The sequence below is a fragment of the Rhinatrema bivittatum genome, chromosome 13 (genome assembly GCF_901001135.1).
Source record: "Rhinatrema bivittatum chromosome 13, aRhiBiv1.1, whole genome shotgun sequence".
NCBI lineage: Eukaryota > Metazoa > Chordata > Amphibia > Gymnophiona > Rhinatrematidae > Rhinatrema > Rhinatrema bivittatum.
Genome location: NC_042627.1, coordinates 57,464,019 through 57,490,112, shown reverse-complemented (window position 1 = coordinate 57,490,112; position 26,094 = coordinate 57,464,019). Strand labels below are relative to the sequence as shown.

At 41.3% G+C, this 26,094-nt stretch overlaps 1 protein-coding gene across 1 annotated transcript in view; it reads left to right on the top strand.

Annotated features, from left to right (window-relative positions):
• The window catches only part of FBN1 (fibrillin 1), a 292,212-nt gene that overhangs the window by 203,529 nt on the left and 62,589 nt on the right, over window positions 1-26,094 (top strand). The window contains exons 33-42 of the mRNA XM_029574409.1: window positions 5,500-5,622; window positions 5,996-6,118; window positions 8,918-9,043; window positions 9,294-9,416; window positions 10,707-10,829; window positions 11,306-11,470; window positions 21,763-21,831; window positions 21,925-22,050; window positions 22,239-22,361; window positions 24,092-24,250. Of these exons, the coding sequence (XP_029430269.1) occupies window positions 5,500-5,622; window positions 5,996-6,118; window positions 8,918-9,043; window positions 9,294-9,416; window positions 10,707-10,829; window positions 11,306-11,470; window positions 21,763-21,831; window positions 21,925-22,050; window positions 22,239-22,361; window positions 24,092-24,250 (1,260 nt within the window). The remainder of the gene's footprint in view (window positions 1-5,499; window positions 5,623-5,995; window positions 6,119-8,917; window positions 9,044-9,293; window positions 9,417-10,706; window positions 10,830-11,305; window positions 11,471-21,762; window positions 21,832-21,924; window positions 22,051-22,238; window positions 22,362-24,091; window positions 24,251-26,094) is intronic.

Genomic DNA, 26,094 nt, shown 5'->3' with positions numbered 1-26,094 from the left:
CAGCTGGGCCCTCCTCGATAGTTTCTTCCATACGTTGCATCTCCGGCAACAAGGCTTCAACTGACTCCAGTGCACCGACTCGGGCAGGGTGGGAAGGTGTATCCGGTGCTCCAGGGCTCAGAGATAGTTTGTCGATAGACACCGGAGTCTGCACCTCCTCCTGTGTCAAAGCCGACTCTCCTGGAGATACCCCCACTGCGGAGAAGAATTCCCGGATTCTCGTTTGAACTGGGGTAGGTCTAAGGGGGGGGGTGTCAAGGTTCCCTCCCTTACCTTCCCCTTTCTTTTTGTATGCAGCATGATAGTCTTCAAAGGTAATAACAGCACAAAAAACGACACCAGCCCAGGAGCTCAACAAACGCGTCCTCTCTTCACTCCGCCATTTTGTCCTCTTGATAAGAGTTTATAAAATCATGAGTGATATGAAACAAGGAGAGAATGGTCATATAGTATCTCTGATATATATATATATATATATATAATCACACACACACACACTATATATGCATATAGTATATATGTAATATAGTTTGGTAACAAACTATAAACACATTTAAGATAGTGGAATTTGTTACTAGATGGTGTGATGACTGCCAGTAATATAACAGGGTTTAAAAAAGATTTAGACTGATTTCTGAAGGATAGGGCTTTTACTGCTAGAAAATGGGAGTTAACAACAGGCAATGGATCTCCCCTTAAAATCTATTTGGTAGGCTGGTCTGGTGGTACATTTGGTAAGTGCTGTGTAGAGCCGTGCAGAAAGTACTCAATTTGATCCTTGCATTGGGTCTTCTGCTTCTTGGTCAGCTGAAAGTAGTGCTCATGGTCCCTGGGCTTGGTCATTGCTTAAGGGTGACAACTAGTGGCTGAATTCAGGACCTCATTCATTGTTTTTTTCACAAATCAGTATTCATTGTTCAAACAGGATAGAGCCTCTTCATTTGTATAGCTTCCAGCACACAACCCAGTATCATTGCCTGTATTACATGGGAGAGTTGCAAGAAATTCCAGGTGACATACAATAGAATTCTACCAGAATAGGGCCTATCTAGAAGTATTACAAAAAGATATATCTATATTTTTTGGTCCATTGATTTCACATAAGTGTTTTTTGAATATTACAGATTGGCATATATTAAAATAATTTGAATTATCTTAAACATTTTTAAGGAGAAAGGAAATAGTTTATTGGTATTTTTATCAATTCTTTGATACATACATGTATGGTGTCTTCTAATGATGGCCGTAAGATCATAGCATTTAAGGCTCTGCCAAAAGTTATCAGTAGTGATTTTCAGGTCCGTAAATTATATTATAATAAACTACAGTTGCTACTAATGTCATTGGAAAATAGTTCACTGATATAAATGAAGCCAATGCTATGGGGCTAGAAGAGAAGAAAATGACCATGCATGGCAACATAACAGATGACAGAAAAAGGCACAGAGGCCCATCCAGTCTGCCCAATTATTTCTGTCCATACTGTTAAGGATGTATCCCAGCTGCCAGCTGTAGAGTATGGCTGCTTGTAAGACATTTGACGTCTTCCTGGAGACCTCCCTTGCTGGATCTCTGATCCTTCTCTCAGAACCTCAAATCACTTTCTTGCCCCTCCACTCCCGCACAATGAGAGAGAGAGAGAGAAGGAACAGTCTGCTAGGGTGTGTATTGAGAACAGAATGACTTTTGACTTTACAAAGCTGAACCCAATAAATGGAAAACTAATATGTACTGCATTTTCACCCTCCAAATATTTAATGTGAGTCACATAATTTCTATTATTGCTACTTGGCTTGAAGATATAAATTGTGTATGCCTGTAACCTAACATTGCATACAAGTTTCCGTTTAATGTTTACTGGTGTGGTTAAAAAATATTTTTGGCAGAAAAGTTTGGCATGAGATGGTTATATTTTATGTTTTGTTGTGCTCCAAAGGTTATAAGGAAGCACATGAGTATTTCAAAGAATCAAATAATCAAAGACAGAAAATCCCCTCTAACATACCAACATTTATTTTATTATCCAAAAATACTGTAGATTGTTTGCCTATTTTCTTATACATGTTGCTATAGAATTGACCTATAGAGATTCTTTATGGCCTTTCCCTTCTCTTCCAGCCAAAATGAGCTTCCCTAAAGATATGAAACAGACACTGGTTTCCTGCGTATGGTGATATAATTATCTTATAAGTGATTACACATGATTAACGGAATCTTGCAATACTTACTGTAAATCTTTGTCATCTATGACATTACATTTTCAATAAATGTTGAGCACTAAGACATTTAAGAGCCTTTTAAAGACATTTTTTTCAAGCGGGTCTTTAACCTAAAGCAATTGTAGTCTGTTGTATTTTAGTTCCTTGTTGTAATTGATATATGTATGTATTGTTGTAATCCACCAAGGACCTCTGGTGTTGGCAGTATATAAATATTTGAATGTTGAGCTAGTAATTAAGATTGCTTTTGTGTTACCCTCTTTGTTTTATTGACACAAGTGTTTTTTCCTTTTCTTTGGGTTTTCTTTTTTTTAATGCCTTTTCCTGTTCTGGCTTTAACCCTCAGTCCACTAGTCCCATACCCCCATGCTGCTACCCAGTGCACACTCAAGTCACATAGGAGTGGAAGAGGCAGACATATGGAGAAGACACAAGTGAGCAGAGAGAGTCTAAAGTCTGGGAGTTCAGATTAATATGCAGCTCAGTTTTTGTTTGATTGCTTCTTATCAAACCTGTTTCCCCTATAGCTGTACCTAGAGCTGTCTGCAGTTTCAGGTAGCTGATAACCCTGAAAACTTCCTCTAGGACTGTATCCTTCTCACGGGCAGATTCTTCCATTCCACATGGTTCAAATCTCTTTTTTTTTTCCTGGGATGCTTCCTTGAGTCACACAAGTCTGAGACTGCTCTTAAACCCAGAGCTTCCTTGTGAGAATGGATTGAACTAAGCAATGAGCCATCAAATCACACTCATTGACAAGATCAGCAAGGCAACATAGAAAACGTAAATAAAAACTGTAGTGAATGCATTCAAGTTGTAGAAATACATGCAAAGCAGACAAATGAATTGCAGTTAACCAATATCAATGGTTAGGCCTTTGGAGAGAAGGTAATGAGTTAGCACCTTGTATTTAATTAGTAGAGAACATTTCCTCAAAACAGTAGTTCCCATGACCTTGTTAATATTATCTTTTTATAGTAGCATATGAGTTAAATCAGAGTAATATTGCCAGTGTAGAATTTTGCTGGATAATTTATTCCTAAAATCTCATTGAGATTAATTATAATAATAATAATGAAAGAAATCCAAGAAACAAACTGAAGAGTGCTCAGGCCTCCTCCAGCCCACTAAGAGAAAATGCTGGCCACTATATCGGAAAATATATAACAAGAAAAGAGAAAATATATTGCACTATCAATCTCAGTCTAGTTCCAAATGTGAATGCTTAATTACAGGGAGTGACAATTGCTGGAATATTAAACATGGGCTACTTTATAAAAAGGGAGGGAGTGACTCGGGGGGGGGGGGGGGGAAAGGAAGGCAGAAAGTCCCTGTGCCCAACCACGACATCAGCTGCCCCAGGTGTTTTTAGGGCCTGCGTGCACTTCATTATGGTTTTCTGGTCTTCTGCTGGATCTTATCTGGGTGCTTGTGCTTTGCACATTCTGGTCTTTCATATTCTGCACTGAAATTAGTTGTTTAAGGCAGCAGTTCTCAACAGGTGTGTCGGGACACCCTGGTGTGTCACGAGGTCCTGGGAGGTGTGTCGCAGGCCCAGCAGGTGGCTGCCTCCTTATCAGCTCGGGTGGGAGTTGGTTGACTTCTCTCACGTTGGGCCTGATGGGAGGCTCCTCTCACTTCCTTCTCTTCTTTCTGGCCCAGTGGGAGGCTGTTTCACTCCTTCACCTGGATCAGAGCGAGACATTGCCACCTCCTGCTGTTCTGGGCCGATACCTTATCTCCCCCTGCTGAGTCTGGGAGTGATGCTGCTGCTGCTGATCTCTTCACCCTGTGGAGGGTGGGGGATGCTGGGAAGAAGAAGGTGGAACAGAGTGTGGGGCTGCTGAGCAGGAAGGGGGATGGGAAACAGGGGGTCAGGTAGCTGGGCAGGCAGGGAAATGGGATGAAGGGAGTAGGGAGAGTAAAGCGGGAGAGAGGGAGCACAGGGAAGAGGATGTGGGGGAGTCAGGAATGCTGGGCAGGGATGTGAGTGTAAGTGGATGATTGAAAGGGAGTAATTGGGAGAAGTAAAGGATGTTGGAGGTTTGGAGGGGGAGTGCCGGTGTGCAAGAGCCATAATATTTTGAGAAAAAAACTCAGGATAGCTGAAAATCAGAAACTATCAAAATACAAAGGATCCAGCTATATGTAGAACTCAATATAGACTTACTTACTTGCAACCGTCATACATAGCCTCAGTAGTATAATAGTATTATACTACTGAGGCTATGTATGACGGTTGCAAGTAAGTAAGTCTATATTGAGTTCTACATATAGCTGGATCCTTTGTATTTTGATTAGAGCCATAATATGTCAGTTTGGGGAATGTGCATGTCTTCTCTCTTTGTACTTTGCTTAGTGTAGGAGGCTACATATTTCTGTTTCTAGCTCTCCAGTTTTGCTGTGCATGCAGAGGGGCTTTTTGAGGTTTCCATTCCAGTTTTTGTCTCCACGTTTGTAATTTGTGGTCTTTTATTCTGAATTTGGTGAAGGTTGGATCTGTGTGAGTGATTTACGAGTAGGTAGGGATTTGTATCAATCTTCTTTGTTGCGTTTTCTCATTCTCGAAAGGACATGCATTGGTGCTGCACTGCTGCCTTTTCAAAGGTAGGGCTATTGCTGTTTGCATTCTTTAAATTAGTGCTGCAATGGTATGGAAGGTTTGCTGCCCATGTGCTGAGTGTTTTGTTTTTTTTCTGGTTTTGTATTTTACAGTGCTCCTGGTAGTAAGGGAGTTTGTTACTGAGATAGAATCAGAATATCTTTTTTATATAGCGAGTTGTATTTGAAATATCCTAGTTCTGCTTTGCATCCATTGTTTGGGGGGGTTTCCTGTGGATGCAGAGTATATGTTTACGTTTAGCACCGTGATGGTCAGGTGTTCAGTATGTCATGCCTGTAAGCATTATCTGCCAGATGTGTCCCAATAGAAAACCACTGGTTTAAGGAAACCTGGGATTCTTTGATGTCTCACCAATAATTTACATGCGGCACCATGCAATTAATTTGCTCAAGTTCTAATCTGTATTGTGTGGTGGATGAGAGAGTGTAATGGTTCCCCTGTTTACATTGAGGAATCTTTGTTCTTAAATGATTATATTTAATGGCAGTGCAAAGGCCAATAAGCACCAATTCTTATAATTAAAGTAGTTCATACAATGGATGTGGTTGATACTTATTACCCTGTTGTAATTAGTGCAGAAATGTCTGCGGAATCTTAGCATTGCATTATATTAGAAGACCTTGAAACATTTGCTTTAACAGCTCTGTATTTTTACAGATATTAATGAATGTGAGATTGGCGCACATAACTGTGATAGAAATGCCATGTGCACAAACACAGCAGGAAGTTTCAAATGCAGCTGCAGTCCAGGCTGGGTTGGAGATGGTGTTAAATGCACAGGTAAGCTTGATGAAAATGACTTAACCTTTTCATTGTTAATCGTTCAGAGATTTTAGGGATGGGGGTAGATCTCTGTCATGAACATGAGGGGAGAAGACAAAGTCATTCACTTGCACACGCACCCCCTTACATGCTCAGCACTTCATACACTTTCTAATTATAGACATAAAAATAGAATGTCAAATAAAAAATTATTTATATTTTCCTCCTACTGAAATATGAGATGTTTAATTTATAGATTCCTCAAGTAGACCAGTCATCAAAGCCACCTGAAGTTTTTATTTCTTTCTACTTTTAGTAGAATATAAATATTCTAACATGCAAGATAAAGGGCTTTTTACATCTGAGTAACAATTTAGGACTTTTTCTTTAGATCTTGATGAATGCGCAAATGGAACACATTTATGCAACACACATGCAGAATGCAAGAACACCATGGGATCTTACCGATGTCTTTGCAAAGAAGGCTACATTGGGGATGGCTTTGCTTGCACAGGTGAGTCTTCGTTTGGAAATACTGTAAGTATTACACATAAATAAATACTTGATGAGTATGTCAAATGTAACTCTTTCAGCAATTAATCTGTTGAGTAACGCTAAGTTTTGAGTCACCATCCCCAGCTAATTTATTATTGCTTAACAAAACTGTATTTAGTAGCTACATTCCACAAAATGTCAGCTCAAGGGGCCAGACTAGTTTCCTTAATGTCAGTATTGTGCACCACCATGTGAGCGACTTAGGCTGGCTGGTGCTGGTGAAAATGCTACAGATGCAGTATGTATAGGCACTGGGGGAAGGGAGCCTAATCTATTGCACAATGCTGACATTTCATAGTCAGCCTGAGGCGGTCCATGTACCAGACTCAAGGATCTAAGGCCTTGGACCAAGAACTACCACTGTGATGGCTAGGCTAGATTGGAAGGAGGAGGAGGAGTATAAAATGGGGAAAAACACCTGGGTGGTTGCAAATTAAGGCTCATGACATCATAGCCCTATAGAGATCTATTCCAATTCACCTCTAGAGGTGATCCTTCCACAGCAAGGTTAGGAAGCTTGCATTGCCATGGCCCATTCTGTGCCTGTTCTGTTGGTAGCTGGAGGACTTTTCTTTCCAGTGCTGTCTCTCTGGCCCATTTCAGTAACTTTAACGGCTTTAATCATGGCCATATCCTGGTTTTTTCCCCCAAATTCTTCTTCTCTAAATTCCCTCTTAGACAGTTATTAATTCTATATTAATGCTTGACATGTATTAGGGTGATACCTGCATGGCTTTTGATAAGGATTAATTAGTACAGGTAGGACTGTGATTTACTGGGAGGCTGATATCAAGCACTACTTAGATAAGTAGGAATTTATCTGATTTAAGTGACAGTGGGTGAATATCCGGTCCCGTTCAACAGCTACTACTTAGCCAGGTAACTACTTATCTTGCTAATTGGTGCGTAAGATATGGGCAATCTGGGGAGGAGTTACTATCTGGCTAATATAGGCCTAGATTCATCATTTTGTGATAAATATAGCAAAAATAGCACCTGCGCTAAAAAGGGGCATGGCTAGGCAAATTTTCCTGATACCGCATTGCATAGTTATTTTTTCGCAATGCGCATTAAATTTATTGCACCTGTGATATTTTCACATCGCAAGCTGAGAAGTCCCTGCACAGGCTTTTACTGCATTTTGTGCTGCTGGTGAGAGAGAGAGCAGATAGAGAGCTCACACTAGTAATTTGGGGTGAGGTTTGTTGGAAGGGGTGTGTTCTGGGGGGCAATTTTTTATGCATAGTCATACATACGAACAGCACAAGATTTAATATGATTTGGAGGGATGAAAGGTGAAAGAAGAGTAGATTTGTACCAGGTTCTCTCTACCTAGTTTGATGCACTATAATACCTAGCTGCAATCAAGCTAGGTAGAGAAAGCATGGTACAAATCTACTCTTCTTTCACCTTTCATCCCTCCAAATCACATTCATTCTTCACTGATAGTAATGAGTTGTTTGTACGTATGTCTGTGCATGTTAAACTGCCTCCCAAAACCCAACTCATCTCACAAACCTCACCCCAAATTCATAATGCCCCCTTTTACAGTGGTATAAAAAGTTCAAAAATCAGTGGATTCTCCACAGAGGCAGGCTCTCTCTCTCTCTCCATCTCCCAAATTTGTGATAAATCCCATTTCAACAGTAACACACAGCTATTATAGGCATAACACCCAGAAAAAAGTTGCAGTTGTTTCCGATATTAAATCCCACAACAGTTTGTATGTTATCCCATGCAATGTTAACCAGGCCTAATTTCCATTTATTCTGCTGAAACTCCTCCCATTTGAATAAAATTTTCAAATTTGCATATGTATTTCACGGTGTGGTATTTATCACATGTATTAGAGTGTTATTGTGCGCCTTAGGGCCCTAAGGTCCAGGATAATACCGTAACACATTTTGATAAATAACCCCCCCCCCCCCCCCCCCCGGTAGCTAGATAAATAGCGATATTCAAACTTATCTGGTTATGTTAACTGGATAAATTAGATCTGCTCAATAGCAGATCTAATGTTAGCTGAATACGACTTATCCGGCTCACTAGCAATTTATTTGGGAATATTAAGCAAGATAGTCGTGCTGTTGAATTTCCCTTGTAAGTTAGCCGGATAAATCTTATCCGGCTAACTTAGTCGTTCACCTTTGAATATCTACCTCCTTAGATATTATGCATTTCATAATATTGATAAGTAATAAAGAAAGTAAAGCTGGATTGATGGGGAATACAGTTTGCGTCAATTACAAACTGTACTCATGAAGGTCCCACAAATCTTATACAAAAAAGATAAAAAAATTTAAGAAAAAGAAAAGACAACTGGGGAATAGTTGTTGGGGTTTTTGTTTTTTTTTTAATCTTTGTGATTTCCTCAGATTTCTGAGTTAGTTGGGCTGATATTTGTTAACTAGGTGTAAAGGTTGCCATAATCTTATCTGGATATATTCGGTGGCAAACTTATCTGGATAAGTTACCCACTCACCAAATATCAGGCTCAATCATTCCCCCTCTTTACAATACAGAAAAGATAAGAAAGGTAGTGAAATTAATTAATAAGCTTTTGCTTTTGTATTTAGTTAATATTCTCAGTAGTATGCTCTGGAACAAGAACAACTAATAGCTTGCATTAAAAAATGAGAGAATCCTCAGTTATCATAGTTACAATACTGAAGTATATGAAACACAGGGTATCTTTGCCAAGTTTAGCTCCTGTGTAAAGAAACTGGATTTTCAGCAAAGTGTAACTTTCTTTTTATAGATATTGATGAGTGTCTGGAAAACCCAAATCTGTGTGAAAATGGACAGTGTCTCAATAGTCCCGGAGAATACCGCTGTGAATGTGAGATGGGATTCTTACCCACTCCTGATGGAAAAGCATGCCAAGGTACACCATTAGGATTCTAAAGCTATATATTCCATGAGATAGTGCTTCACACCAGAAGATTTATTAATAATAATAATAATAATAACTATTTAATTAAACACTATTTCCACCTTGATATTCGAAGCATGGTTAAAACTGATCTGTTGCAAACTTACATTTTCACAATACATTTTCTGGACTACATAATAATAATAGCAATGGTTTCTGATGCTAGAAAGATAATCTGATCTTATATATTTGCATCTTACAGATATTGATGAATGCTCTCTTCCTAATATATGTGTCTTTGGGACATGTAAGAATCTTCCTGGTTTCTTCAGGTGTGAGTGTGACTCAGGATATGAACTGGATAGAAGTGGTGGCAACTGTACAGGTAAGTTATTTGAGAATTAAGATCAGCTTTACAAAATTCCTAATAATCTCTAGAGCAGTGGTTCTCAACCTTTTTTTGGCCGGGACACACCTGACAAATGGTTCTCATATGCGTGACACACTGAACATGTGACCATCACGGGGCTAAGTGTAAACATGCACTCTGCATCCACAGGACTCCCCTCAACCCTCAGCAATGAGTGCAGAGCAGATCTAGGGCATAACCCGTACAACTCACCATACAAAAAAAAGATATTCTGGTTCTGATGACATCTCAGTAAAAGCAAAACAAACTCCCTTTACTACCAGGCACAATAGCCTTCCTTATGAAAAGACAGTAATTTACCACTAATGCATATCCTATTGAGAAAACACATCAAATAAGATTGATACAAATGCCTACATGCTAGTAAAACACCTCACTTTGGTCACACACCCAGAACTGACCTTCACCAAGTACAGAAAAAACACAAAGAGAACCCAACCCCAACGGCCTTGCACCGTTGGGGTTGGGTTCTCTTCACCGCTACGGGGCTGGGCTCCCGTAGCGGCCTTGCTTCGTCGGGGTCCTACACTGCTATTCCTCCCACCCCACTCCCGGACAGTGCCATGCCTGCCTCACCGGCCAAAGGCTTCCTCCCTTCTTTCTACTACCACTGGCAGGTGGCAGGGAGGAGGCTTCCGATTGGCCTGCGCGGGGGAAGGCAAAATGAAGGAGGCTTCCCATTGGGCAGTGGGGGTAGGAAGAAAGGAAGCTTTCAATTGGACCGCGGGGGCTGGAAAAAGGGAGAAGGAAAGTACAATGGGGCAGTGGGACACCGGGAGACGCGACACACCTGGCGGTGTTTGGCGACACACCGGTTGAGAAGCGCTGCTCTAGAGTAATGTATGGAATAGAACTCAGATGAAATTTTAAAAAAATGCAGAATATTTTAATTTCATATAATGTACATAGTTGCCAATCAGACCTAGCCTGCTAGGCTTTGATTGGTTAGGATTAGAGTGACTAATTTTCAAACTCAACCTAGCCAGGTTGTGGCTGCAAATTTGCTGAAAACTAGCCAATTTAAATCTAACTGGCTAGATTTAAGCCTAAAATTAGGATGTTCAGATCTAGCAATTTAGTGCTATCTAGCTAAGTCCTCTCACAGCCCTAGGAATACATCCAGGACTGCCTACTTTTAAGTGGCTAAATCTAGCTGCCTAGCTAGCTTGCTCTGTCTCTCTGAAAATTGTATATGTATATATTTTTCACTGATTTTATTGCTTCCAACTCTCTCCCCCACTCCAGATATTAATGAATGTGCAGACCCCACAACCTGCATCAGTGGAATTTGTATCAACATCCCCGGCAGTTACAACTGTGAGTGCCCACCAGATTTTGAACTGAACCCGACTCGAGTTGGATGTGTTGGTAAGATGTTTTCTAAAGCAACTATAAATGTACTATATGACCTAGATTTTACATAGAGGTGTGGTTGGAAACATTCTCCTTCACTGGTGATCAGATGTAGTTCACAGGTTTTGAAGTCACATAATTCCCTTCCTCAGATATGACCAGTCTCTGAAGAAGGCACTTGTGTGGTCTTGGCACCACCTGCACATCCTCGTTGGGTAATTCCCATGTTGGCGTAATATAAAGTATCACACCCTGCAAAGAGCACAGTACCTCCTTCCATGAAGAGTCTGAGGAGCCCTGGGCCATGTTCTACCAGCCACACTGCAGTCATTAATTCAGTTTTACCATAGTTAAAATGTAATGGCCCGTTAATGAGAAGCAACCAAGAGTGATGTAGCACCGTGCAAGCACGGTCCTGCTTGAAGACCACTTAACATGCCTAAATCTTATCTTTGTTGTTTACTATGTCTTGTACGTTTTGCTTTAATCAGATACACGCTCTGGCAACTGTTATCTGGATATAAAGTCTCGGGGAGATGATGGAGGACACTCCTGCGATGTTGAAATTGGAGTTGGCGTTTCAAAGGCTTCTTGTTGCTGCTCCCATGGAAAAGGCTGGGGAAATCCCTGCGAACTCTGCCCTGCTGTGAATTCATGTAAGTGTCTGAGTCATTCAGTACAAGTGATGCCACACAGCTGCAAAAAAAAAAAGGGTCGCGTTGTTTTTTTCAGTTCAGTTGTTTTTTGATTGTCTATGGCAAAGAAATACGTTTAAAGTATATAATATAGCATATGCATTTTTTTCTTTTCATATAGTTAACAAACTGTAACCTATAGAAATCAATAATTAATAGGAAGCCTTGCAATATAAGAATCTCATTTACCCTGGGGGGATATTAGTGAATCCATGAACAAAAAGGTCAAGGTGATCATTTTTAGATCTCAGACGGTTAGGAATGTTTTGAAGAGGATTTTGTTCCGATAGAATTCTGCAAAATGTTTTGATTGACATTCATTTTCCTTTTCCTCCCTTCTGTTAAAGATTGATACTGTTCTATGGTCAATATTAATGCCATTTCAGATGCTATTTTATTGAAGACTCGGGCATATTCATAATGTAAAAAGCAGACCATGATTTATTTATTTGTTGAGTTTTATATACTGTCATTCGGTAGAGCCATCATAACGGTTTACAAAAATATACAATTTTCTTAGCAGTTGTGTAACAGAAAAAAACAACAATTTGAACAATATCAGAAATAAGCATATCAAGTCCTGAGAGCATTATTAGGTTGGATGAGGAGGGTATGCAGTTCAGGGTGAAGAGAATGTATTAAGTAGGGATGTGAATCATTTATCTGACAATTGAAAATATCGTCCGATATTGGGGGGTCCCCGATAGAGATAGGAAACCCCACGATTAATTTAGTGGGTTTTCTTATCGTTAGGGGGGGGGGCGGGAAGAAAGGACACAACCTGACCCTTTAAAATGAGTTTGTTAATATCCCCCCCCACCCTCCGGACCCCCCCCAAAAACAATTTTTAAATACCTGGTGGTCCAGCGGGGGTCCCGGGAGCATTATCCCGTGCTCAGGCTGTTGGCTGCCACTAATCAAGATGGCGCCGATGGCCCTTTGCTCTTACCATGTGACGGGGCTATCAGTGCCATTGGTCGGCCCCTGTCACATGGTAAGTGCACTGGATGGCCCGCAACATTTTAAAGATGGTGCCGGCCGTCCATTGCTCCTACCATGTGACAGGGACCGGCCAATGGCACGGATACCCTGTCACATGCTAAGGGCAAAGGGCCATCGGCACCATTTTGTTTACTGGCAGCCGACGGCCCGAGCGCTTCCAGGACCCTCGCTGGACCACCAGGTATTTAAAGGTGTTCAAAGAGTCGGCTGTATTTTTTGGTTATCGGCTTGGGCGCAGCCGATAAAAAATAAATAAATAAATAAACCCGATCGGACTGCAAGATAAAATTTCATGATGTGAATTGGAACCGGAATCCGAACCGATACCGGTTCCGATTCACATCTCTAGTATTAAGAGGTTTATAACTGAGAGTTCAGTTGGGATGATCAGACGACTGAGGATCAGTGTAGAATTTGCAGAACATTAGTGTTTTTAGGTCCTTTTTGAATATTTTTAGGTTGTGTTGGGTTCTCAGGAATTTAGGTAGGGTGTTCCAAAGTTTAGGTGAGGCAATTGAAAAGGCTCTTTCTCTTGTGGTTGCCAGATGCGCATCTTTGATAGGGGGAATGTTTAGGTAACCTGAGTTATTAGAGCGTAGGTTTCTTGGAGGATTTTGAGGGATTATGTTTAGGGTGTTAAGACCTTGATGATCATTGTTTAGAATTTTGTGGATTATGGTCATTAATTTGTAAGCAATACGTGCAGTAATAGGGAGCCAGTGAAGTGAGGTCAATATTGGTGTTATGTGTTCACTTCTTTTTATTCCAGTTAGGACTCTGGCGGCTGAGTTCTGTAGTATTTGGAGTGGTTTGATGGATGAAAAAGGTATTCCAATTAGTAAGGAGTTGCAATAGTCGAAGGTGGAGAAGATAAGAAGTTGAAGTACAGTTCTGAAATCGTAGGGGTTGAGAAATGGTTTCAAGTGTCTTAGGGTTAGGAGTCTGTGGTATCCTTCTTTAGTTTTATTTGCTATGTGGTTCTTGAAAGAAAGATCTTTATCAATGATAACTCCAAGGTTCCTGGTGTGGGTGGTAGGGAGTATAGTTATCATTTGTTTGTCAAGTATTGTCAGGGTTGGCGGAGTTGGATTGGGTTTTTTATCCATGAGTATTATTTCAGTTTTGTCAAAGTTGATTATGAGTTTCAGGGAATTTAGGAGATGTTTGATTGAGATAAGTAGTTCTGAGTTTTTCTTGTAGGTGTCTTCAATCGAATTTTGTATGGGAATGAGGAGCTGAATGTCATCAGCGTAGAGGAAGTGTGTGATTTCATATTCTTTTAGTAGTTGGCAGATGGGGAGAAGGTATATGTTGAAAAGGGTGGCTGATAAAGCTGATCCTTGAGGGACTCCGGAGTTGAGGTTGATTATTTTAGATAGGTTGTTGTTGATTAATACTTGGTATGTTCGATCAGATAAATAGGAAGAAAACCAACGTAAGGTATTGCCAGTTAAACCAATTTGGGATAGTCGCTCCAATAGTATATTGTGGTTCACTGTGTCGAAGGCGGCTGAAAGGTCAAGAAAATGAGCAAGTATTTTTCACCTTTGTCAAAGCCTCTTATAATAATGTCATTTAGGGAGATGAGGAGAGATTCTGTGTTTAGGTTTTTTCTAAAACCATATTGGGATGGAGGTAGGATGCTATTTGTCTCCAGATAGTCATCTAGTTGAGTGTGTACGACTTTTTCAATGGTTTTGGCTATGAACGAAAGGTTTGATATGGGACGGTAGTTGGAAAGGATTTCCGGATCTAGGTTGTTCTTTTTAAGGATTGGTTTGATGACAGCAGATTTGAGGCATTTGGGGTAGTTGCCTTCGGTCAGTGATAAATTGACAATTTTGGTGATGGTTTTTGATATGGTAGGTTCAATTGATTTGAGGGTTGTTATTGGGATGTTGTCTAATGGATGGCTGGCGGGGTTCATTTTATTTATTATAGATTGAATTTCAATGGTGGAGGCAGTGTCAAAATTTGACCATGATGAGGTTATCTTGTTGTTAAGTTTGGTGTTCTGGTTGTTGTTGGTTATGTTGAATTGGATTAGATGAGATATTTTGTTGTTGAAGAAATCAGCAAAGTCATAGCTTCCATGTTTGGTGCATGAAGACTCTTGGGTGGTTTTGGTAAGTTTCTGAACTATTGCGAATAACATTCTGGGGTTATGATGAAATTTGGAGATTTTGTTGGAGAAGAATTCCTTTTTCGCATTGTTGATGATATTTTTATATTGAGCTAAGTTGTACCGATAATTATTTAGTGTGGTAGTATTTTTGGTTTTTCTCCATTCTCTTTCTTTTTTTCTGAGTATGCGTTTGGCAGTTCTGATATTTTCGTTATACCATTGGTTGTTGTGTTTGGGTTGTTGTTTAGTCTTTGTAATAATGGGATTGATGTTGTCTGCAACTTGTTTTGTGATGTTTAGCCATGATGAGGTAGCGTTTTCGGAGTTAGATAGATTGATGTTGTTTAATTCGGATTGAAGAGTTTTTGTAAAAGTTCTATGTTGAATGGTGGACGGTAGGATATTTTGTTTGAGGTGATTTGAGGAAGTTTAATGTTGAGGTTGGTATGTAAGTTAGTTTGGATTAGATGGTGGTCGGACCAGGGTATCTCTGTGGTGTGGGTAGAGAATGATTTCCAGATTTCAGTGTTGACAAAAATGAGGTCAATTGTGTGGCCTGCTTTATGAGTTGGAGATTGGATTATTTGTTCTAGATATAGAGTTGATAGTGCATCAATGATAGTTTGGCAGGTTTTTGAGTGAGTTGCTAAGTTGAAATGTATGTTGAAGTCACCAAGTATGATTATGGGTTTGTTGAGGGAGATGTTGTTCATAATATATTCAATTAGAGGTGAGCAGTTTTTATTGAGTGCTCCTGGAGGACAGTAAATGAGGCATATTTGAAGTTTTGGTGAATCAAATAAAGCAATTTCAAATGGTGGAGGAATGTTAAATGGGCGAAGTGTTAGTTGCAGGCTTTTTTTTAGATATAAGCATTAAGCCACCTCCTGATGCAGCAGTCTTGGTGGAAGACTGTGAAGTCATAATTTGCTTTTACTGCTGTCAGTAACAATGTGTTTATGACATAAAACAGTATGAGAAAATTCAGGTTCCATTAGTCTATAGAGAGATGACACTTATATGATATAAGATATATACATTTAGGAGGAAATTTTCAAATTGCACGCACAGCTACAAACTGTGTGCATGTTTCTTGACTTGCATACTTCATGTAAATTTTCAAAGAGAAATTATTTGTGATGTTTCTCTGTGGTCCAGCAATATAAAAATGTTTTTCATGTGTTTCACTCAGACGAGCAGTATACATTTATGGAACATCCAATAAATAATGATCTGCTGACCTCAAGTCACATGACAGCTCATCAGTAATGCATTTAAAACATGATGGGTTGTCACAGTTTAGTGTTTTATGGATTAAGCTCCAGATTTTAAACTTCATCGAAGATGTATGGAAAGCCAGTGCAGTGCAGCCAAGACTGGTGTGAAGTGATCTTTCAAACAAGCACTGGTCAGAAGACAGGCTGCGACATTTTGGACAGCCTGCAATGACTTCAAAGAAGATGCAGGCAAATCAAGATAAACTGAGTTACAGTAATCAAGTCCTTGCAAGACCAAACTCTGCAAAACAATCTGAAAATTGCTGTCAGATAAAATTGGCTTCAACTTGTGTAACAATCGTAGCTTAAAAAAGGCTCCCATTACCACAGTACTAATATGTGGGCAAAGAGAGAGAGAGAAGAATCAATGACAATTTCTAGGTTCCTTGCCTGCATAAAAAAAGGAATGGATAGGCCTTCAACGGACAAGGATGCAAGGCATCCACTGGAAGGAGTCTAGCTAAAATAGAATACCTCTGTTTTATCCATATTTATAGATAATCCGTTCCATGACTAAATTTCTAGCAAACTGCGGGTAACAGTGGATAATTCAACATCTAAAGTGGATGATACTGTAATTAAAAATTGAATATTGTCTGCGTAAAGACAATAGCCCACTTCCAAATTAGCTAAAAGTTTACAATGTGGGAGAAGGTATATATTGAAAAGAGGAGCCCAAAAGGCAGAGCCCCAAGGTAGCCCCCCCCCCCATGTACAAGGGAAGGAAGATAAATTATTTCCTAATGCAATGTGTTATGTCCTGTCAGTTAGGTAAGACCTGAACCATGCTGTGAAACAAATACCAAATTCAGTCAAAAGTGACCAGTGCTTCCATTCAGCAAACTAGGCGGTCGCCTAGAGTGCCAAAATTTCAGGGCTTGCGAAATCCCAAAGCCTATACCACCAAAGAAGGGAGTGCTGAGCTGGGTTCACTGCCACTGGTAAAAGGGAGCGCTGTGCTGGAGCTTAGCTGTTGGAGGAGGGTGAATGACCGAAGGTTTACCTATGGCACCAAATATTCTTGCACTGGTCCTGAATGTGACAACAGTATATCGTGGAAAGTGTGTCACATGCTGACAAAATATTAAGTGAAACTAGTTTTAAAAAAATCCCCTAGAGTCAAATCCTTTACGTAATACTTCAGAGCATGAGAAAAGAAGCACTTCAGTATGTGCAGGTCTAAAGTCAAACATTTCATGCTTGTTGACAAAATCTTGCTCTTGTTTTAACACTACTGCTTCAATTAATGTATCCAAAAAATGGGAGAGAAAATATTGGGTGGTAATTTGCAGGGTCAGAAGGGTCCAAATTAAGTTTCTTAAAAGCTGGTCGAACAGAAGCTTCTTTAATAAAGTGCAAAAAATCAGCAGACAGAGAAACATTTATTAACTTGGTCAGACAGGTACAACAATCTTTTCATAAGACCTTCATTAAAGCAATTGAACAATTATTCAATGGACAATAGACACGATTCATACTAGAAACAATGGAGGTAATTTTCAAAAGGATTTACGCTCGTAAACTGAGTTTTATATGCATTAATGGACTTTTGAAAATTGCTAATTTTACGTGCATAACTGCTGTGAAAATTGACTCCATAGGGCTGAAATTTCAAAAGGTTTTATGTTTGTAAATGGACTTTTGAAAATTGCAATGATATATGCTACCTTTATATGCATAACTCCTTTGAAAATTCACTCCATTGTTGACAACTTCAGTACAACCAATTGGATAAAATTTCTCCCATTTAATTCCCTTATCTAAAACAGTAGAAAAGGAACCAGAATCAGTACATAAGCTCTGAAGTTTCTCATTAAAGAAACCAGCAAATTGTTCACAAGTACTAGAAAAACCATTAGCTATAGAGTAGAAGGATTTAGTAAGTTTTGTTTTGTTTTTTACAATAAAAAAAAGTTCGGAAGATCAATTCCCAGACTTATTTATCTGAGCAGCAAAGTAGAATTAGTTGGATTTTGTCAGCCATAAGTCTGTAACTTTCTAACAGTGAGAGATAAACAGCAGAGTTATCAGAAGTCAGTGACTTCAGAACCCTCAGTTCAGAGCTGAACCAGGCTACATTATTAGACCTACAGCTGACAACATATTTTATCAGAACAAACTCATTTAAAGCCACTTAAAGGGTATTGCGTCATCCTGTAACTGCAGAATCAACATCAGTTCAGCACAATTCATCTAACTTTGGGATCCAAACTGTTCGAAGCTAGTGCACATCAACATGTCCTCATTTCCTTATAGCGGCTCCACTGCAGGCAGAATCAGATTTAACAGTTGAGGTTTTGGATTTAAACCTCATTAAGTGATCTATCCAAAGGACCTGAAGTACAGAAAGACTGAAGATGCCAGGGAAGATGTCGTCATCTCTAAAGAAAACCAAATCAAAGATTTGGCCACCTTCCTGTGTAGGCTGGTGACTCACTTGTTACCACTTCAGTGAAGACATCATTGTAAAAGAAAAAAAACCTATAAGAACATGCCATACCAGGTCAGACCAAAGGTCCATCAAGCTCAATGGCCAATCCAGGTCACTGGTACCTGCAGGGTCCCAAGGGGTAGATAGATTCCCAGCTGCTTATCCCAAGAATAAGCAGTGGATTTCTGCAACTCTACCTTAATAATTGTTAATGGACTTTTCCTCCAGGAACTTGTCCAAACCTTTTTAAAACACAGCTACACTAATAGCTTTCACCACATCCTCTGGTAAAGATTTCCAGAGCTTAATTATATGTTGAGTAAAAAAATATTTTCTGTTATTAGTTTTAAATGTATCACACAGTAACTTCATTGTGTGTCCCCTGGTCTTTGTACTTTTTGAAAGAGTAAACAACTGATTAACGTTTACTCATTCCACGCCACTCATTATTTTATAGACCTCTATCTCCCCTAGCCGTCTCTTCTCCAAGCTGAAGAGTTCTAATCTCTTTAGTCTTTCCTCATAGGGGAATTATTCCACCCTCTTTATCATTTTGGTTGCCCTTCCTGTACCTTTTCTAATTCTGCTATATCTTTCTTGAGATGTGGTGACCAGAACTGAACACAATTTTCAATTTTCACACCATGAAGCAATACAGAGGCATTATGATATTCTCTGTTTTATTCTCAGTTCCTTTCCTAATAAACCCTAGCATTTTATTTGTTTTCTTGGCTGCTGCTGCACACTGAGCAGAAGGTTTCCACATGCAAATGAAAATCACCTAATAAAACAACATTTTTCCCACTAGAATATAACTGAAAAATGGCATCAATGAGAGGAGAATAATCAGAAAGCAGAAGCCTAGGAGGGGCGTACAGCAAACATATGCCCAAGTAGATGCGGATAAGTACAATAACTCGTAACAATAGTTAATATCAATGGCAAGCTGAACCAGTGCCAATTCAGTCTTAAAAGCCATGAATAAACTACCACCTCACTTATCAGTACGGTGTTTTGAAACTAGTGCATCAGCACCAAGACAAAGTTGATTAATTAGCACTCTTTCGGAATCAAACAGCCAAGTTTCAGTGCTGCAGAATAAATCCAGCTGTTCATCAAGTACAAGATCTGCAACAACAGCAGTTTTCTTCTGAATATACCTGGCATTAATATAGCATACTGACAATGTTACTTCAGAGGGGGTTGTCAGGGAAGCTGACTTGAGGACATTGAAAGCCATAAAGTAGAGCACTTCTACTTCCAAAATTTCCTCTGAGTTACATCACTGTATTGACCAATTTTAGAAATACATGGAATAGTAGCTCCAGAGAGTTCAATACAACTTTTAGAAAACTTTCTCAAAAGGGAAAAAAAAATCTACTGGCGTACAATTAAAAAAAAAAAATGAAGCCAGTGCACAAAATAGTCCTTGTCCAAGTGTAGATAAATTAAATCAAATCAAATTTTGCACAAAACTTCCGGCTCCTTTGCTGTGCACCTTTATGCACATGACAGAGATGGCTGAGTGGCCTGTCCACCCCCAACAGAAAGTATGAGGTGTTTGAGTGACCTAATCGTCCTCCCCCTGACACAAAGTATGAAATGACCGAGTTGCCTGATCAACCCCCCACTACCTGACACACAACACACGTTGCCTGAGTGACTCACTCACTTCTCCCTCCTACACAAAGATTGAGATGGCTGAATGGCCCACTAAACCACCTCCTTCACCCCCCAACACACATATGAGGAGGTGGCTAAGTGGCCTAATCACCCGCCCATCCCAACTCCCCCAACACAAAGTATGAGGGGTCAAGTGGCTTGATAAATCCCCCACTCATCACTTCCAAGATCAGGAGTTCTCTCTGCTTTGATTCCTCTGGCTCCCCTCCCTTCTCTGCAGGTGCTCCCTCTACCTATCCCTTCTGATGAGGGCCAAATGGTAGAAGGGGCCAGGAGAAAGCACAATTTATTCCTGCCTGCATCCGCAGACTTCCAAAATGGTACCAGCTAACATCTTCTGCTATTTTGCTGCATGAACATCAACTGGCACCATTTTGTAAATCAGCAGCACGGAGCATCCACCTTTTAGCCTTGTCTGAAGAGGTAGGTAAAGGGGGGGGGGGGTCATCTGGCAGGGGGAAGGAGGTAGCCTGGGTAATCAGGGCACAGAAGCCCCTCGATCTTGGAGGAATAGGAGGTTGAGGAAGTGATCAAGCCACTTGGCCCTTGTACTTTGTGTTGGGGTTAATCAGACACTTTGGCCACCTCACACTTCTAGAGGAGTGAGGTGGGAGGAAGGCTCAGGGCCCAAATTCCCTTGATCATTTTAGCAGGAAGGGGGTGGGAAGGTGGGAAGGTGGCTGTGTTTTAGGGGGAGGCCCTGAGGGCTTGGCATCTCCCAGGGTTGCATGTTCTTATACCATCCGTGCAGGTGTACTAATATTTAACACCTGGTCCAAGGTATGCGTTAAATTTTAGGCTTTAGTGGGCACACATGCACACTCTCAAAAGCCTAGTTTGCTTGCATCATTCCTTCATTTATAAGCAGGTATGTACAAATGTTAGTATTTTGGGGGCGGATTTTTAAAGGGTTACGCGCGTAACCCTTTAAAACCCCTCCTGCATGCGCCGAGCCTATTTTGCATAGGCTCGGCGGCGCACGCAAGCCCCGGGACGCGCATATGTCCCGGGGCTTTGAAAAGGGGGTGGGAAGGGGGGCGGGGGCGTGGTGCCGGTCCGGGGCGGGACCGAGGCCTCTGGCACAGTGGCTGTGCCAGGGATGATGCGCCGGCAACTGGTCGGCGCGCGCAAGTTACGCCTGCCAGAGGCAGGCATAAATCGCTAAAAAAAAGGTAGGGGGGGATTTAGGTAGGGCTGGGGGGTGGGTTAGATAGGGGAAGGGAGGGGGAAGGTGGGGGGAGCGGAGGGAACGGGGAAAGCCATCGGGGCTCCCCTAGGGCTTGGCGCGCGCAAGTTGTACAAGTGTGCACCCCCTTGCGCGCGCCGACCCCGGATTTTTATAACATGCGCGCGGCATGTTCTTATACCGCGCATGTTATAAAATCAGGTGTACATTTGTGGGCGCCAGGTAGCGTGCACAAATGTACCCCATGCGCGCTGTTTCTAAAATCTGCCCCTTTATGTGCTAACGTCTTCTGATGCGTGCTAAGACCTTGGTATATTGCCTGATATTCCAGGTGCATGCTAACCATTTGTACATAATCTCCTTAATTTAAATACTAAAGTGCTTATACATCTGAGTTTAATTTACATTTTTACAGAGATATCTATTTTAAGGATCATAAACAGATGTCTTAAATGTTTAGTTATTTACTATGTTATGAATATGGGAATTTTATATATATATAATATATATAATATATATACCTTATATATACCTGTTTTATCTTTTAAGCTGAATATAAGATTCTGTGTCCTGGAGGAGAAGGCTTCCGTCCAAATCCTATTACAGTCATTTTGGAAGGTAATCCTTAGCTTTATTATATTTACATTTGGCATATGCTTGCAAATTTTGCCCTGGTGCACTTACATAATTGTCAATCTTACCTTTTAATAGATATTGATGAATGTCAGGAGCTACCAGGACTTTGCCAAGGAGGAAAATGCATTAATACCTTTGGCAGCTTCCAGTGTCGGTGTCCAACTGGTTACTATCTGAACGAAGACACCCGAGTATGCGATGGTATGTGATAGTCAAAGCTCCTATCAACAGAGAACGGAAGAAAACCCCTTGATAAATGATGAAACAGATCTCATGTTTATAAAGGGCCTTGGTTATTTCAGATTTCGATTAAATGCTTTACAAAGTAAAATGTCCAGTCACCAATGACCCAGTGTTCTAAATGCTTCCCTTTTTTTTGTTTTAAATAGATGTTAATGAATGTGAAACGCCCGGCATCTGTGGTCCCGGCACTTGTTATAACACAGTTGGAAATTATACCTGCATCTGTCCTCCTGACTACATGCAGATCAACGGTGGAAACAATTGTATGGGTAAGTATCTAAATGCTGTCTTGAATGCTTTTTTTTTCACCATCCTCCCCCCATTTTGTCTGTGGCACACAAATGCCGCACACGTGAGAGTGGGCAGGCAGGGAAATCCCAGCCACAGTACTAGGCAATACAGTATCCTTGGTTTACTACCACTCCTTAGGGCATGTACTATTTCAGCTTTATTAGGCTTTAGTGAATCATGAACCACTTGCCATAGTTGCTGGAGACTGAGCCCTGTCTCACTCCTATGTAGGTCAACAGTCTTTGAAAACTGGATAATCTGGCCACGACTTTATTAGATATCCTGTGACAGAGGAATGTAACTGGGTGCTCGAGACTTGCTATTCTACTTTGCCTCAACTCCCTTCTCTCCCGGCAACTTTCTTTACAATTGGGAGGGTGAGAATGCCAGCAGGCATTGACGTTTCGTTTATCGCATGAAGCCTGCCAGGATCTGCCATGAATAGCAAGGCCCCAATCAACAGACACTCGGGGACCACTGGCTGCCAAATGTGAGGCTACCAGTCCCATAACCAGAGGCTCCATCCTAGCAAAGACCCAGACCACCAGACCTGGTCCTCACTTGGGGCTACCCGAGCAACAATACAGGCGAGGCACCAATCGTTGCACGGTAACACGATCCACCATCCCATAACTCCAGCCCTAGATTAACCATTAAGCAAAATAAGCACGTGCATAAGGCACCAAGGAAACGGGGGGCACCTCAGAGTGTTGAAAATTTGCATTTTTTTCTGTTGCGCCCCCCCTAATTATAAGCAAATAATTTGCTTATATTGCTTGCTGCTATTAGGTGTTAAATATCACATATTAAAAATGTTTATATTTAATATAGTTGTGGGGTCTGGTGAATTTTTAATCTCTAATTTCACCTTCAGCACTTATTGAGTCTTAATATTTTGTCAGTTAAGCAATGGAAGGGCCGAGTGGGGGGGGGGCACCATTGTTGGGCTGTGCTTGGGGCATCAGTTGGCCTTAATCTGGCCTTGCTTTACCCTCAAGCATCAGCACCCTGCCATGACATTCAATACATATTGCGACCCATATTCCTCGTTATTATGACATCATTTAATTATTAAAGTATTACACGCAATCAGATTTATAATGACATCATGCTACTGCAATCTGCTGTACTCAACACACATGGAACTATAATGTACGTGGTCAAATAGGAGGGTGCAATGGGTAGGAAGAGGGGCAAAAGGGAACAGCAGGAGGCTTCCCCTCACTTTCATATCTCCCTTGATGTCACCCCATGGCTGGTCAATCCTGAGGGGTGATCAAGGCAGCTGTGAGTACCACCCCTCATGGGAGCCCACCTGGCCTGCAGGGACAAACTCAGAAGTGAATATTGCAGAAAGGAGGGTTATAGGGAGTGGCTAACCTAACCCGCAAGACCAAACTCACGGACAAGGGGCAGTCGGTAGGAACCTTCACCCCCTCCTTCCCTATGGCACCGGTGAGGGGGGTGGGGGTAAAAGGGGGAAGGAAAGGAGCCAGCCTGCCAACCCCATTACCGGCAGTGCTCGTGCACGGGGCTGTGCGACGCCAAGAGGCACAAAAATGGAGCGAGCGCTTTTATTCCTTTCCCATGCTAGGTCTTGCAGCGCTGCAACTTTGTATCCCAGTAACAAGGGGCAAATAAATCAAATATGATAATGTATGTGCATCTGTTTCACAGGCACCGCATTTATTTGTCTTTGTCACTACAGATATGAGAAGGAGTTTGTGCTACAGAAATTATTATGCAGACAACCAAACTTGTGATGGAGAACTGCTCTTCAATATGACGAAGAAAATGTGCTGCTGTTCCTACAACATTGGGCGAGCCTGGAATAAACCTTGTGAGCAGTGCCCCGTACCCAGCACTGGTGCGTATGTTTAAACAGACTCTTCAGATTCTGAAATCATCCACTGCATGTTTCCGCTCAAGGGGCTTTCGCTGTTATCAGTTTCCCACTCAGTAGCACGCTCTTTTTCCCTTTTATGCAACGGTTTAAGAAAGGGCTTCCAGACCCCCCCCCCCCCCCCCAAGCAAGTTGCAAGCCTCTGGTTATGTGTTCTGTTTTGTTGGACACATTCGCAGATGGGGCACAGGGCAAATGTGCCTTCTTAAAAATGGCTGCTCTCTTACTGCCCTTCCTCCCAGAGTCCCAGCTTTCTTACGATTTACTGAAATTTTTTTTTTTTAATCGAAAATTTGTATTAAGAGTTAGTCCAAAAAGTATAACCATCAAATAATCAATATACAACCACCAATGGACCAAATTCTCTATTATACCATATTCCCCCTCCACTCCCTCCAAAGGGTCTTTTGATCTTTTATTTTTTAAACTCTCCCGCCAGAAGGTAGAAACTCTGCCACCCAAGCTGCCTCCTTCAACTGGCAGGAAAACCTGTTCTTCACAAACTCTTTACTTCCCCAAGGGGCTTAAAATGACTTGAGTTTATGAAGTCAGTAGAGAACAGCTGGTCCCCTGGCTTAGAATAAGAATTGTACACTGCCTCATAGTAGCATAGTAGACGTTGGCAGAAAAAGACCGATGGACCATTCAGTCTGCCCAGCCAGCTGCTTGTGCTAGTAACTGCTGCTCCGTGCAGGTTACCCCCATGCCATCCATAAAGAGCAGCAACTGCCGTGCCATGCAGGCCACCCCTAAGCCCTCCACCTGCTCCGTGCAGGTTACCCCCATGCCTTTTATTAAGGGTAGTAACTGCCACTCCGTGCAAGCCATCCCCAAGCAGAAACACTGCATCCAAAGTAAACACGGGTTACCCTATTTTTTATTTCCATCCTCTGGCCTCTAGGGATCCGCGGTGCTTATCCCATGCCCTTTTGAACTGCATTAACAATCTCATCTTCACCACCTCTTACCGGAGGGCATTCCAAGCATCCACCACCCTCTCTGTGAAGAAACATTTTCTTTGGTTGGTTCTCAGTTGACCTCCTAGGAGTTTCATATCATGACCCCTAGTTCTACAGTTGTCTTTCCAATGAAAAAGATTTGATGTTTGTGCATCATTAAAGCCTTTCAGGTATCTGAAGGTCTGTATCCTATCTCCCCTGCACCTCCCCTCCTCCAGGGTGTACATATGCAGGTCCTTCCGCCTCTCCTCATGCGTCTTCCGATACAGACCCCACACCATTTTAGATGCCTTTATCCTTTCATTGGAAGGGTAGGGCTCAGGTGTATCATAGAAAGATAGGGTCAGATGTACGAAACAGTTTTCCCATAGACATAAAAACGGGGAAAACTGATTAGTACGATTGGCCCTGAGAATCATATGACTGGAGGGGGACCTGAAGAGGATGACTGGTCCATTTCCCTGCATCCAAGGCAGGATGCACAATATTTATATTGGATCAGACAAATGGTTGTGTAACCTATTCTCAAAAAGCTCTAATGACCTAGAGTCCACCCCACTTCCCTGCTTAGGTAACAGGTTTCAGTGATGACCATCCCCACATTTACATGTTTTTTCCTTCTGCCTAACCTACAGCTATCTTGATGTAACTGAAGCCCATCGCTTCTTGGTCTCCCTTTCATGGAGAGGGAGAACTCTTTATTTTTTTTTTCTCATTGTTATCCCCCTTTTATGTAATGGAAGGCTGCTATCAAGTCATCCCTTTTCCAGGTTAGACAAGCCCTTCTTTTTCCATCTGTCCTTGCAGATCCTATTATCTAGGTCTCTCTCTGTTTCTTTCATTTACTCT